The sequence below is a fragment of the Henckelia pumila genome, chromosome 1 (genome assembly GCF_033568475.1).
Source record: "Henckelia pumila isolate YLH828 chromosome 1, ASM3356847v2, whole genome shotgun sequence".
Taxonomy (NCBI): domain Eukaryota; kingdom Viridiplantae; phylum Streptophyta; class Magnoliopsida; order Lamiales; family Gesneriaceae; genus Henckelia; species Henckelia pumila.
In genome coordinates, this window is record NC_133120.1 from 103,098,746 (window position 1) to 103,112,797 (window position 14,052).

The 14,052-nt window shown below is 32.7% G+C and overlaps 2 protein-coding genes across 2 annotated transcripts; one reads left to right on the plus strand and one right to left on the minus strand.

Moving 5' to 3' along the window:
* The first annotated feature begins 404 nt into the window (after nt 1-404).
* LOC140875945 (uncharacterized) lies at nt 405-1,561 on the plus strand. The gene has a single exon (XM_073279780.1). It carries the CDS (start codon nt 555-557, stop codon nt 1,449-1,451), a length of 897 nt encoding a protein of 298 aa, XP_073135881.1. The 5' UTR covers nt 405-554; the 3' UTR covers nt 1,452-1,561.
* Nucleotides 1,562-2,770: 1,209 nt separating this feature from the next.
* LOC140878854 (adenine phosphoribosyltransferase 4) lies at nt 2,771-8,128 on the minus strand. The gene is made up of 6 exons (XM_073282478.1): nt 7,907-8,128; nt 7,646-7,756; nt 5,616-5,708; nt 5,147-5,296; nt 3,908-3,966; nt 2,771-3,137 (listed from the first exon to the last, which is right to left on the minus strand). Exons 1-6 carry the CDS (start codon nt 7,986-7,988, stop codon nt 3,084-3,086), a joined length of 549 nt encoding a protein of 182 aa, XP_073138579.1. The 5' UTR covers nt 7,989-8,128; the 3' UTR covers nt 2,771-3,083.
* Between the last annotated feature and the right edge of the window lie 5,924 nt (nt 8,129-14,052).

Below are 14,052 nucleotides of genomic sequence, written 5' to 3' on the forward strand. Positions count from 1 at the left end.
TCAATCAAATCGTATAATTTAGAGATCACCAGCTATTTGGTATAGCTTCATTAAACACGTACAACCACAACTGTATATATATATATATCCTTTTCAACACATTTAGCTAACACGTGTGCGTATGAACATGAATATGATATTATTATTATTATTAAAGTCTTCGTATAATAATAGTCGTAACATGATACCGTGTATTTTTCATTAATCATCTCGTGGATATCAGGTATTTGTAAAATTATGAGATGAAATCGAAACGATTAATTCGATGTTTGACCTTCAAAGATAAGAGTCAAAGGGGCATTTTGGTAATGTGGCGCAGTTGGAAGTTACGTGGGCTGGTTGCTCCCATATAATATCGCCAATTGTCTGCTGCTTTCCATTCTTTTTCCACAGTAAATCTCTTTCCCCTCTCCACATTTTCACACACCAACACGCAGTAATTATTCGTATCAAACACATTAATAACCAGTGATTTGCTTATATACATGTACTTGTAGTATATATGTAGAGAGTGGGGGAAGGGGGACCGCTGAAGAGGCAGTGTTCGGTCGGAAATGGCGAGTAAATGGATGAAATCTTTGCATTGCAAATCGAAAGCATTAGACGACGTCGTGCAGCACCGCCGTCCGAGCACCAAAACCCACCACCATTTGTTGTCCAGCTCTTCCAGTTGCAAGAACAGCGTCCAGAACCTCAGAGACATTGTAGAAATCTCCAAACAATCCAAATCCAAATCCAAATCCAAGAAGCTCAATATCAAGCCAACGGAAAGACCAGTACCCCGAACATCGCACTCGAGAAGACCCGTCGTCAGAAACCCAGAACCCGGTTCGCAGCCACCGGATAGGACCCGGCCCGAGTCGTCGTTTTTTCCTTCTCTCACCGAGCTACCCGAAGGCCACGCCTCGCGTAATGTGGTGGAGATAATATTCCACACCAGCTGGGGGGAGAAGCATTTCTCCGGTCGGGTGGAAATGGTGTTCAAGATCCACAACTTGACGCGTACCATATCCCGGTTCGAGGAATACAGAGAGGTGGTGAAATGCAGGGCAAGCTGCAGCGCCGTCGGCGGCGACGGTGGTGAGGACCACGCGCGGTCCATAGCCGATGGGAATGAGGTCATGAGATTTTACTGCCTTGGAGCCACCGCTCCCGGCGGCACGTGCGTGGGCGGAAGCGACATATGGGCTTTCCACGGCGGCAAAGGGGCTGCTGCGGTTTGTACATTTCCCGGTAGCGGAGTCGCTCATGAGAGCGCGGGAGGTGGAAGGGGAAGGCGGGCCATGCTCGTATGCCGGGTCATAGCGGGTCGGATCCGCAAGCAACTTGATTACGGGTCGTTGATCGACGAGGGAACCCGATTTGACTCGGTAAGTGGGGAAACCGGTGAGTTACTTGTATTTGATTCACGCGCCTTGTTACCCTGCTTTCTTATCATCTACAAATTGTAATTTTTTTAAAAAAAAACCTTTTTCTTTTGCAAGTTTGGCTCTGTTTCAGATCAACGGCGGTACTTGGGGTGATAGCTTATTGTATTTTGAAGAAATTAATATAAAGTTTGGTTTTTTTTTTTTTTTTTACATTTATATATTTGGTACATTGCAAGATTTTGTGGTATAATGAGATATTATTACATTCCATATTTTAATTTAAAAAAATATTTTCTTGTCAGCCCATAAAATTTAACGGCTGTATTAAAGCCAAAAATCATCAATTATGGCACCCGAATCGAATACAAAAGTTATTACGATTTAAATTGTGGGGAGTAATAATTCGTAGTAATGGGTAAAATCTTATGGGTATCACATTTTTCTTCCCGCAATTATTAGCCATATGCATCCAAATCTTCAGAATTTAAAATATAATTAAAAAAATGTTGGACTAGAATATATCTATTTTCTTTATTTGTTTTGCAAGTGGTGAGTCTTTTCAAAAATAAAAAAAGAATCCGTCTCCGAACCAGACAGAATTGTTCATTTTATTCGTGTACTGTTGAAACAGCCCTATGAAAGTGATTGGACCACATCCATTTGGGATTATTTTATATAAGAAATGCAAAGGTAAACATACCAAATTAATTAATTAAGTTGTTAACTAACGACTTCATTATCATACATGAACAAACAGTTGACAATTTATCTATGTGACAATTATTTTGAGACTCAAAACTCTCATATTTTGTTCAATTGAATTATTCAAACCAGCTAATGATTTGAATTTTAATGAACAGAATATTCAGACAACATGGATAATGCTACTATTATATTTTTTAATTGTATTATTATTTCATATCATTAGAGTATGTCAACAAATTGTCTCGATCGTGGATTATATAATATGATAAAGCAACTACAATTGTTTGAATTAGACGAATAGTTACAAGAAGTTATATAGTGAGAAAAGACACCTAGTTTTTTGTTAATTTAAAAAGGAATAATGAAACCTTACAAGCAAAGAAACAATTACGTACTCGATGTGGAGTTATTGTCATGAAATGGACATTTCTTCTTACCTGACATGTGATTAAACAATAGTACTAATACTAGATTTGGTATCTTTTGAGCACGGAATGTGGTGCCAATATGCTGGATAATAATACAAACAAGACATGTCACCACATCAACAATGAAATATGACCCAATTTTTACAAAACCGCAGGTATTTCTTTAGTATATCATCTCATGGAGACCGATGATGCGTCGTAACGGACGATCGCGACTATACATGATACGAAATGTTGCATGTTTTTATTGACGCAATGGTAATTCACTTGTGCGAAACTCCCGAAACTTGTTTGAGCAATACATTTTTGCATAGAGTTATAAATTGGAACACTATTAGGAACAAGAAATGATTGGACTTGCAACTCATATTTGAGACATATAAGTTTGAAAAGGCCTCGGAATAAAAGAAGAGAGATGTATCATTAATACATGAGCAACAACATTGCAACAAACATTTTACCCACAAATTCCTACTCTGATATGTGAAGAATCATGGAGAAATGAAATTGGGAAATGGAAGATTGCCAAAGTGACAGCCCAACCAATAGAGAGCTTGGAAAAGAGCAGCGAAAAAAGGTTCTATTGCGACTCCACGAGAACATAAACCGGCTTGCCATTTAACCGCTCCCGTCCCTAAAAAAGACGTTAAAGCGATGAGTAACATAACATGAACGCATCATAACTGCCTTGCTGGTTACAGTTAACAAAAACTCAAACAGGTTGGAACCAGCTGTTCATGAGCCATGTTCTGGTCTTATGTTAGATGTCCAAATTTTGCAACAATATTAACGAAACTATTTCATGCATGAGATGGAGGATCAGAATTCTGGTGTGTGCGTCGAAATTTTAGAAACCTAAGATAAGATTAACCCGTTACTAATCTTATGGTATTAGATGCTGATGATCAAATGATTGACAGAAGTCAATGAGAGATCATAAATGGAAAAACTAAGAGAGGAAGAAGATTTATTCCCATAGACGAATTTGAAAGTGGTCGACATGGAAATGGCTACACGATGCAGGCTAGTACAAGAAATGAGGGAAGACTATGTGCAAGATGTATATATTTTATATGCAAATTTGATTTGCTCTCACAAAATTGTGTGCATGTATGCATATACACGTCTTAATGTAGTGAAACAACAAACTTGAAACCTTAAAAGCCAGCATTGTTTGTTAACATATCTTTTTCTATTAGTAATCTTTGTGTTGGCTTGATGAATAAATCTCGACGTTGATAATGTTCGTTATAAGAGTTGGCCATTGCTACTAAGAGTTGGATGACAAGGATGTAAAATGCCCAATTTCAGAATATTAGGGACCAAAGTTTCTGAGTGCCTCAAAGTAAGAAACTGGGATTGAATATTGAACCACCATAGTTGAGTGATAAGGTAGAAAGTTACCTTGAGACCTGGTATCTCAATGACACAGGCACATTCGAGCACTTCAGCTCCAGCACGTTCTGATGAACAAGAATTTCAACTCAAATCAATCCAAGAATCTTCATGCAAAAAGATAAAATGTTATCACGTTCGAAAACTGTAAGATTCGGACAAACAGAATGTTCATTACGCACACAACAAGAGGTAGAGAGAGATAGGTTGGTAGGTTGAGAGCAGTGACCACAACATTATGCTAGTTAGGCAACACCAATACTTGATACAAAGAATTTGATCAAACCAACCTCAGTTTAGAGCTAAATCAACTCAGTCTAGATGCCAATGCTCGTGTTTAACTGGTATTTTCTTGCCATAGCATATAACGCAATTAAACACATAAGCATGACCTTTTTTTCCAGAAAATTGTAAATGATATATTAATTTTTCAAAAGAACTTAGGCTGTGTTTGGATTAATGGATTACAGATTTTTTAGAATTGTTTAGTTGGACAAAATTCACATTAATTTCAAATCCACTTAACGTCAAATTAAATGATTTCAATTAATAATCGTAGCAGATTTTCAAATACACCTGCAATAGGTGTCATTCGACATTCATACATCAAATTCTTTTTCAAATCAAATCTATCAATCCAAATACAATTGTATCCAAATACAATCTTACAATTTCTTCAGATATTAACACCATATATACAACACAAAAAATTTAGCAAGGGGTATAAAGCAGACAAACCCTTTGGACTCAGGGCCGAAATTTAATTTTGGCATGAATAGGACCTGGCCTCTACAAAATTATGCCTGGTTCATAGGCCCCATGTGGTTTGCCTTTTATTAACCCGATCTAGTTTATTTCGGGTTAAAACCAAGACCAGGCCCTATTATCATGGAGTTTATCTTTTTATACACAACAATGAGAATATACAGTTTGAAAACATTATTTTACTATAAACAGATAACTCAGAATCTTACATGGATTTTTTTGTTTTTTCTAAAAGAAAAAAGAGGACAAACTGACCTCATGCTCAATACACCTGCCACAACTCTTCAATCAACCTAGATTGAATACTTTAATGTCTATTGAATAACAATGAAGCAAGGATTGGGCATAAACATCGAGTCAAGGTAAATTAAAACGTGTGAACATCGAAATTTACTTGTGAATGTCTTAAATACGAAATTATTGTCATATCAAATCACCATAGTTTCTGATCCACAAATAAGCATGATAAAGATAGTAGTGTACCTAATAAGTTCATGGCTGCACAAAGTGTGCCGCCTGTTGCAATTAGATCGTCGACTACAATGGCAAGCTCTCCGGGCTCCACTGCTCCAACATGCATCTCAAGACAGTCGCTTCCATATTCCAAGTCATACTCTTGCCTGAAAACTTTACCTGCAATAAAAAAATGATGGCGATAAAGTGGAAGTCAAAGCTACTATTATGATCAGATCCAAAACTTACAAAGTTTACTGTGTCGCAAGTACAAAGTTTAAACTAAAATACATAATATGTTTTTGAATCTAAAAGGCACCAAGCAAACCCAAAACGATGCACTTTATCTAGGGGATTCGGAGGTTCAAGCAATAAAACATCTAAAAATAGCATCAGGTCCATTATTTTGTGAACCAAATAATCTAACAATTCTGTTGAATATGCCCCAGAAAAGCACTTCTTGCTAACACAAGGAAACTACATTGGAAATAAATACTACCTGGCAGTTTCTTTGGCTTTCTCAATGGGACAAACTTTGCTCCAATTGCTAATGCAATAGGAGGACCAAAGATAAACCCCCGTGCCTCGATCCCTGAATGGAAAAAACTTACATGAAAAAGGATACAAAAAAGATGTGCCACCATTGTCCATGCAGAGGGACATGGCTGTAAGATCATGATTGAAACAACGAGAAGAATATAGATAGCACATTAGAACTGTATCAAAAGGCTTCACATTTTGATACAGTAATTTCGCTGTTAACCATTTAAGATTCCTCACTGGCTAGAATAATGAAATAAATGCAGAATTGTAATTCTCATCAAATATATATATAGCTTATGAGAGAAAAAAAATCAAGTGTTTTGCTGACTGGGCATCAAAGCAGACAGTTTTATAACAATTTTTATTTTTTTTTATAGGACAGTTTTATAACAATATAGGACATACTAGCCTACATCACTTAAATTATATTAACCAGTCCACTTAATTTCTTACTTTATTTAAAACAAAGCTAAAAACTCCAAAAAATGAACATGTTCACTTAATCCAAAACTATTGTTTAGTAATTCCCCCTAGCCTTTTGCATAGTTAAAATATCATGCTTTTCTTTATTATTTCATGCTTCTGCCCATGACAATATATTATGCACATTCAACTAATGGAAGCCCGTACAAGTACAACCAATTAATAGTATTTTTTGCCTAAAAAATCTACTAAATTTCAGTCCAGTTCATATAAAGTTGGTGAGTGAAGATTCCTAAATGACTATGAAGCTTTCACAAATGCAAGAAGCTGACAATAACAGTAGACACACGTAAAGACGAAATAAGGAGCAGACACAGGTGTCGATTAGCCTTAATTAAAATCTATATGGTACACACAAAAGGTTCTAACAACCAGCAGAACAAAACATCAAGAAGCATAAAATGTTCTCTCAATATTATATAAAATAACGCATGGAAAGGTGGATGGTTTTCATATAATAACATTATGACAAAGATAACAGAGAGTCAATGAGAACACCCTTAAAATAATACGGGTGTAAGAATCTTAATTGCATCATAACATCACACTTTTTCACTTGAATCCACGAAGACAATATCCCGAAAAATGGAAAAAGATAAAACTAAGAAATGTAGCATTACTCATTGCCTTTTTACAAAGTTAACACATAAAAGTTTCATCAACCATTGTACAACAGTGGAACCATTACCAGCGGAAAGAGACAAAGGGGCAACTAAATAAAGTGGACTTTGGACCTCCTGAACAATCTTTCCACCAATAATTGATCATCATTGTTTCTAAGTAAAACACAATGCCACTCAAATATAATCATACTTCACAATCATGATATGTATCCCCCCATATATTGAGGCTCGAAATCAACACACGAACCACCCCAAGATATTGCAAGAATTAAACAACGATGATTAAATAAAATATAGTAAAATAGAATAAAATAAAAAATGAACCCATCATTGCCGGGACCTACACCCTTATTACAAAATTTTGGGTCGTGGAAACCCACACTACACCAACAACCACCACCATTTAATCGTTAATCTCCAAATCAGATTGAAGCAGCACATGCCCCATTCATCACTCTGAACCGCTCATCTTCATTGTTCATGAAAATAAATAAATAAATATTTATCAAAACTGCCCCATTGTGGTCAACAATTAAACTTCCCCTACCGCTGCCCAGTTCCACAAATATTTTACTCCAGCAATTTACAAATATTTCTCGGTGAAAAAAATTGCACATTAACTTCCAAAAATAACTGTCATTAAGGTATCCTTCCACTCCAATCCATTCATGTAGCCAATCTATAATAATAAAGACCTACAGCTAGCGTGGATTGACTCGATGACAAACAAAAACCAGAGAAAAATCTCTGCCCGCCGTAGATGAAACTGCAAAATTTTAGTTCTGAACGGGACCACACAGCAAAAACAACAGTAAGCGAAGGAAAAGGAAAGTGAAATTCGCGGGTAATAAATGCAAGAAGACAAAAATCAAACATATACCAGCGACGACAGAAATGTTCTTGCTTTTATAGCGTTCAACGAACAAGTCAACAGTGTCTTTGAAGGATTTCGGGTCGAGCAAAAGTGTGGTAATATCCTGAAACATTATCCCTGGCAGAAAACACATAATCAGAATCCAAACGAAAACACGCCACGACAAGGGGTGAAAAATCGAATCTTGAACCGGAAAAGTTCCCGGAAGACATCAAGAAAATAAACCCATTGGAGTAAACAACACAACCGCACGAATGATGCGTAAACCTGGCTTGGGAAAGTCGGGTACAACGCGGATAGTTGATTGAATGGCCGGAATGCGTGGATCATCGGCTTTGAGAGCTGACATTGTGCCCTGCAACAACACTAATCAAGCCACAAGCTTTATCTTTCTGTGAATGTGTGGGCGTATTTTGTTTTTATCTCACTCTGCTTGCTGTTGTGTGTGTGGGTTTTTTAAGGGAGGAAAATGGGGAAAGAGAGTGAGAATGACAGGGGGAGAGACAAGCACAAGCACAACCATTTCTATTATTATTTATAGGGAAGCAACAGTGAAAATACTTTTCTCCCCTTCAACTTTATATTATTTTTCCTCCTCCCCCTACAACTACATATTTATTATGTTTTGCACCCTATCAAATTATTTAATTTTAATTCCAATTACTCAACCTTTTTTCGTAAGTTCATTTACAATCGTTTGTATAAGTATGTTAATTCATATATTCAACATAGCAGTCTCGTGAAATGAGATGACACATTGAAAGATAAGAATAACATAACGTTTTGAGTAGATTTTTTGTGAGATGGATCAATCATACTCATATTTATAATAAGAAGTAATATTTTTGAATATTCGTCTCACAAAATTGGCATGTGAGACCATCTAATAAAAGTTTTTTTTGTAATTCTTTCTTAAATTTAGTTATTATAAACTCGAGTTAAATTACTAAAGAAGGTTAAATCTTATCATTCACACAAAATTTTTGTTGTCTAGTGTTTGGTACAAGAGATGTGATTATTGAATGATTAGTAAATGAATGATAAAAGATATGATAGATAAAAATTGGTAGTTTGTGTTGAAAATAATATTGTGTTTGGTCTGAATTTTAAGAATAAGATTAAGTAACGGTTTAAAATTCTTTTGCCAAAAATACATTTTATATTTTATTGAATAATTAAATTAATACGATTTTAGGTTGGAGGGAAAAAAAAAGGTATTCATGGAATTTATGTTAATGATAAAGACAATGATTCGTTATACTAGGGTGGATGAATGGTTTATTTAACCCATTATATTACCACTTTGTCCTTTCCTAAAATAGATTATGTTGTTTTAATAAAAATACTACCAAACAATGGATTACACCAAAACTCACACACAAACCTGTCTAATTTCTTGTACCAAACACTGTCTAGAAATGCATCACAACGATTAAAGTACTACACCAAAGTAGGTACAAATTAGTTTGAATTATGGAAAAAAACCGTAATTTTTTGCTATTTTGGTCTCATATGTTATCAAATTTCAATTTTTCTTATAATTTTTTTGGTAATTTTAGTATTTTTCATTGTGAGCGCTGATATGTCATTATAAACATCACCGTCACATTGGCACTGCATTAGTTTCAAAACATTGTCAAATTGACAAAATGACGACAGTTGAAAAAATAAATATAATGAATTAAAACTGAAATTTGATAACATAAAAAACTAAAATTACAAAAAGATAAACATATATGAGAAGGAAAAACATAAACAAAACAAATTTCCCTTGAATTAAGGCGAACTCAAAACACATTTTATAACGGCATTACTGATCTGTCTATGAAATTTTTTGCACACTGCCACACTAACTTTTGGGCCCTTAAAATTGGTTATGCGCACAAACTAAAAATCAGTTAATTGCCCCATGAATTAAATTAAAATGTAAAAAAAGGAAAAAAAAATAAAGGAGGAGTTTGTGTCCTGTATATTGTTTTTATTATCTTTGATTTATAGGACTGAAAGCTACCATCTGATTAAAAAAATCAAAGAATACGTAATTGATAATTCTCACATGAGCAGTGTCTTCCATAGCGTGCCTGTCCTTTTCTTTTCTTCTATATTTCTTAGTTTTTTTTTTTTTTTTTTATATTACCCTTAATCAAATTTTTTAACCAAAAGAAATTTATTCCTCTAGATATATAATATTCCTAATTTAATTAACACCTTTGATTATTTGAACTGTATTATTTGCTCCAATAAAACCTTTCACGCACCTCCTCGTGCTGCTTATTATTAGCAAAATTAGAACTGATCATTTATATACAGATTATAATTGGTTAGACGTAGGGATGCAAGGGTGTGTTTGGTAAGGGGATGAGATAATTAAAGGATGTAGGACCGAATGTTTGTTGTTTTACCAGAAGTTATAGTTTGCACGGCACCACAAACAAATAGTTAGATCGTTCTAACAAGAACAATTATTGTACCCTAACAAAGGATACGTGTTTTGCTTAGTTATTTTATAGAGATGTATATATATTTAGTAGTGATGATAAAAATTAGAGATTGAATAGGGTCGAGATCCGTTCCGTAACCCTCCTACCGGATTTTCACACCGAAATGAATCGAGAAACTTTTTTTCTCCCGATCCCATACCCGACACATTTCGGGACACGACACATTCGAAATCCCGTCGGGTAGGAACAGGAAATCTCGAATTTTATTTTCATGTTCAAGATTTCGTTAAAAAAATGTGATTATTTTATTTAAAAATACTATTTAGAAAATTATATCTCTAAATAAAAAATAAATATTTAACTTAAAACATATAATATTAAAATATTTCGGAAAATGCTTCAAGGTTTTGGCAAAATAAGAACATCATGTTGTGCATCAGATAATTATTAATAAAATATTCGGATATAAATTACTAGATAAATTTAATTTGTTAAATAGATTGTCAAATTGCATCTCTTATTTTACACATTTGTTCTAATTAGTTAACTATATATGTGAATTAATTAAATTATTAATTTTAAAAAAGTACACAAAAATAAAATGTCATTTCGTGATTCTACAATTCGATCGTTTCAACAATAAATAATTATGTGAATTAATATTATAATTAATTTTATACGGGTTGAAACTTAATAATATTTAGCTCAATCTATTAATAAAATATATTATAATATTATTTCGGGACGGGTCGAGAATTCTGTCGGGATAAGATTTTATTTCCTATCCTTATCTCGATATTAATTGGCACAGAAAAAATCCATAAAAATTTGGATTGGAGAAATGTCGGGTTGAGATTTTTTCGGGACCAGAATGAGATGAGACTCAGGAAAGGCGCGAGCTCGAGCTCGAATCGTTTACTATTTGCGAATTTGTTGGTGTAGCATTAATTTTTATAGATACATTCTATTGTATGATCGGGCTCGATTCTATCTTTAACCAAATTGAATCAAGTTCGAACTCGAGATGCTTAACGAGCTTCAGCTATTCGCAAGATTAGTAATTTTAAAACGAGCCGAGCTCGAACTTTAAATTAATCGGCTCAACTTGGTTTGTTTACCTTCCTAGTTATGTGCAACAATAACAATCACATATACTCAAAACGTATAGTTAACATTTTGGTAGCAATCAATAATATATCAAGACGGGGTGGAAATAATCACGTTGTTTAATGTTGTATTACATTCACGTATAATCTTCAAAACTGGCTAAAGAACTGAATAAAGAAAAATAGGCAACAAAAGTTAAAAACCCCTCAACATATATAATTTCGAATATGTTGCGAAAATAATCATGTTCTTTAATGATATATTTTCACGTACGTAAGTGTTTTTGTCTTTTTATTATATTTTCAACTCTTTTAGTTGTACTAGATTACAACTCAGATGCATTTTAAATATAAACTAGCCACTGTACGTATATGCACACATTTTGTGTGTAACATAATCATAAGAATATTGTGAATACTTTGTTTTTAAAGTTCTTGATAATGATTTTTCTTTTAAAAATAATGTAAAATTAAAGAAAAAATTATAGGTATAATAATAATAATAATAATTAAAATGTGTGAAGGACAATTATGAGATTAGGAAAAATACTTAATCAAAACTTAGCTATATCCGAGTCTCTGACTTTATTAATAGCATAGATGTATATAATTTCAATATTTGGTGCGAAACCACCCGGTATTTTTAGTTCATAATTTATGTAAAAGAAGTATATTTTGATTGAGTAATTCTTCAATAAGAACATGATGTATTTTTTGATTTAATTCTATTATCAGGGTTTAGTACTTCTTATCAAGATTTGAACTTTTGCCTCTCCGATAAATGATAATGGGGAGAAGATCATATATTCATATCACTTCACCGTATTGGCCGGTAATTTTGACTACTTACTTTTAAATCTAACAAATGTATATAAAGTGATCATCACGGATAGATTAAATAAATTGAGTAAGATAAAATAGTATAGTAATCAAATTATGATGTTCTTGGACACGAAATGCGTTCCATTAATTATATCGTACTTTAAACCTTTTGGTTTTTTAAATAAATAAATCTATGTATATATATATATATATATATATAAATAAAGAAAGAAAGAAAGAAAAAGAATACAATACAAATCGACGCACAATATAATCTTGGAAGATTTCTATATGTTTTAGATTTTACATAACGTGCCTATCTTTTTCTTGGTACGTCACAGGTTGCTTTCACAAAATCTAAACAATATTCTGTTGGCATTTGCCAATTCATAATTTCAAATCATGGGCAATATCTAATATATGCATGATCATTTAGTTAATTATAATAGAAATTTATATCATATATATTTGAAATGCACATACAAAATATGTGCTTATCATAATATTAAATATATTATTTAAATTCGTTTTCATATCATGAGCATATATAAAACCCGTTGATATTCGAATTATAACTAATTTTAGTGTTTTTAACATAAATTTTAATTTTAATTTTATCAAGCAATTTTAAGTATTTTCAATGACATGACTGAATGCATAATTTTTATTTATTTTTTCCGGTATTTTTTAACCAAAAATTCGTGATCATAAATAAAAATTAGAGAGTAAGTAGTCATTAATATAGATATTGTGTCATCTAATCATGTGTAGATGACCTTCGAACCAAAATCCTTAAATTTAATAAGCTCGAAAGATGTGTTCGAGTTCATTACAGAAGCGACAAAAAAGACAATAACATGCATGTAATTAGCCAAAACGAATTTAATTTATGGGTAAATTTATTATGGAATATTTTTTTTAATATATATACATATATATATTGATAAAAAAAAACCCTCCTATTTTACGAATTTTTTTGTCATTTACGATGTGGCCAAAATCATTTAATGTTTATGTAATAAAATTTAAACGTTGTAGTGGTCCTGAACTCTGTAGGTTGAATGAAAAAAAAAAATTGTTGACCAAAACAAATATCTGTATTGAATCAGATGCCAAATAGGAAAATTAAAAACAAAATGGTGTATTATGTGAATTTATATTTTACATTTGAAGTAATTGTTTGAAATATGTTACTAATATCTATACTATATTATAATAGTGGAGAGACTTTAGAGAAATCGTTTATGTGTTTTGTTTTCACTTTTGTTTCTCTTCTTCACTTCTACGTGTGTTATTTTATAATTACTCTTCCTATTCATAGACCACGACCTCACTAAAAACCTTCTACTCATTCCACTTTTTACATAAAAAATTATTTTTTATAATACACGCCAAACGTATATATTTTTTTACTAGTTTATATTACAAAGTATAATGTATATTACTTTAAATATATATATCATATATGACGTAAGATTAATGTTATTTCAGTCCTTTCGATAACAAAATCCAGTTGGACTCTGTAAAACAGAGCAGAATCCAAGTTTTGGACCACCAAATCAATCAAGTCCTAATGTACGTATACCTTGTCCATATTTAGAGGAAACCCTATGAATTGAAAGAGCAAGTTTTCTGTACAACAATGTCATGAATTTTTATTTATTAGTAAAAGTATCCTGATCGATGTATATATTACATCATATTTTTCATAATATAATTAATAAAAAATGTTACTTTTGTATAAATAACTCTATATTTCATCATAATGACGCTAAAAATAATTAGGTGAGAATTTGAAAGTCAAATATTTACCCAAACTAATGAGTGGATTTCAAATTTCTAGATTCGTAGTCATCATCAAAATGCAATGTATTAGAATTTCGGTTTTTCACCCCGTATGATGAGGCGATCGGGGATGATTTTTTTCTTCTTTTTTTCGTGTGTAGCTTGATGGAGCGATTTTCTCAAACGGGATGGAATTTAATTATATTTATTTTTGGAGAATGATATTATTATTATAATATTATTAGTATAATAATTTTGC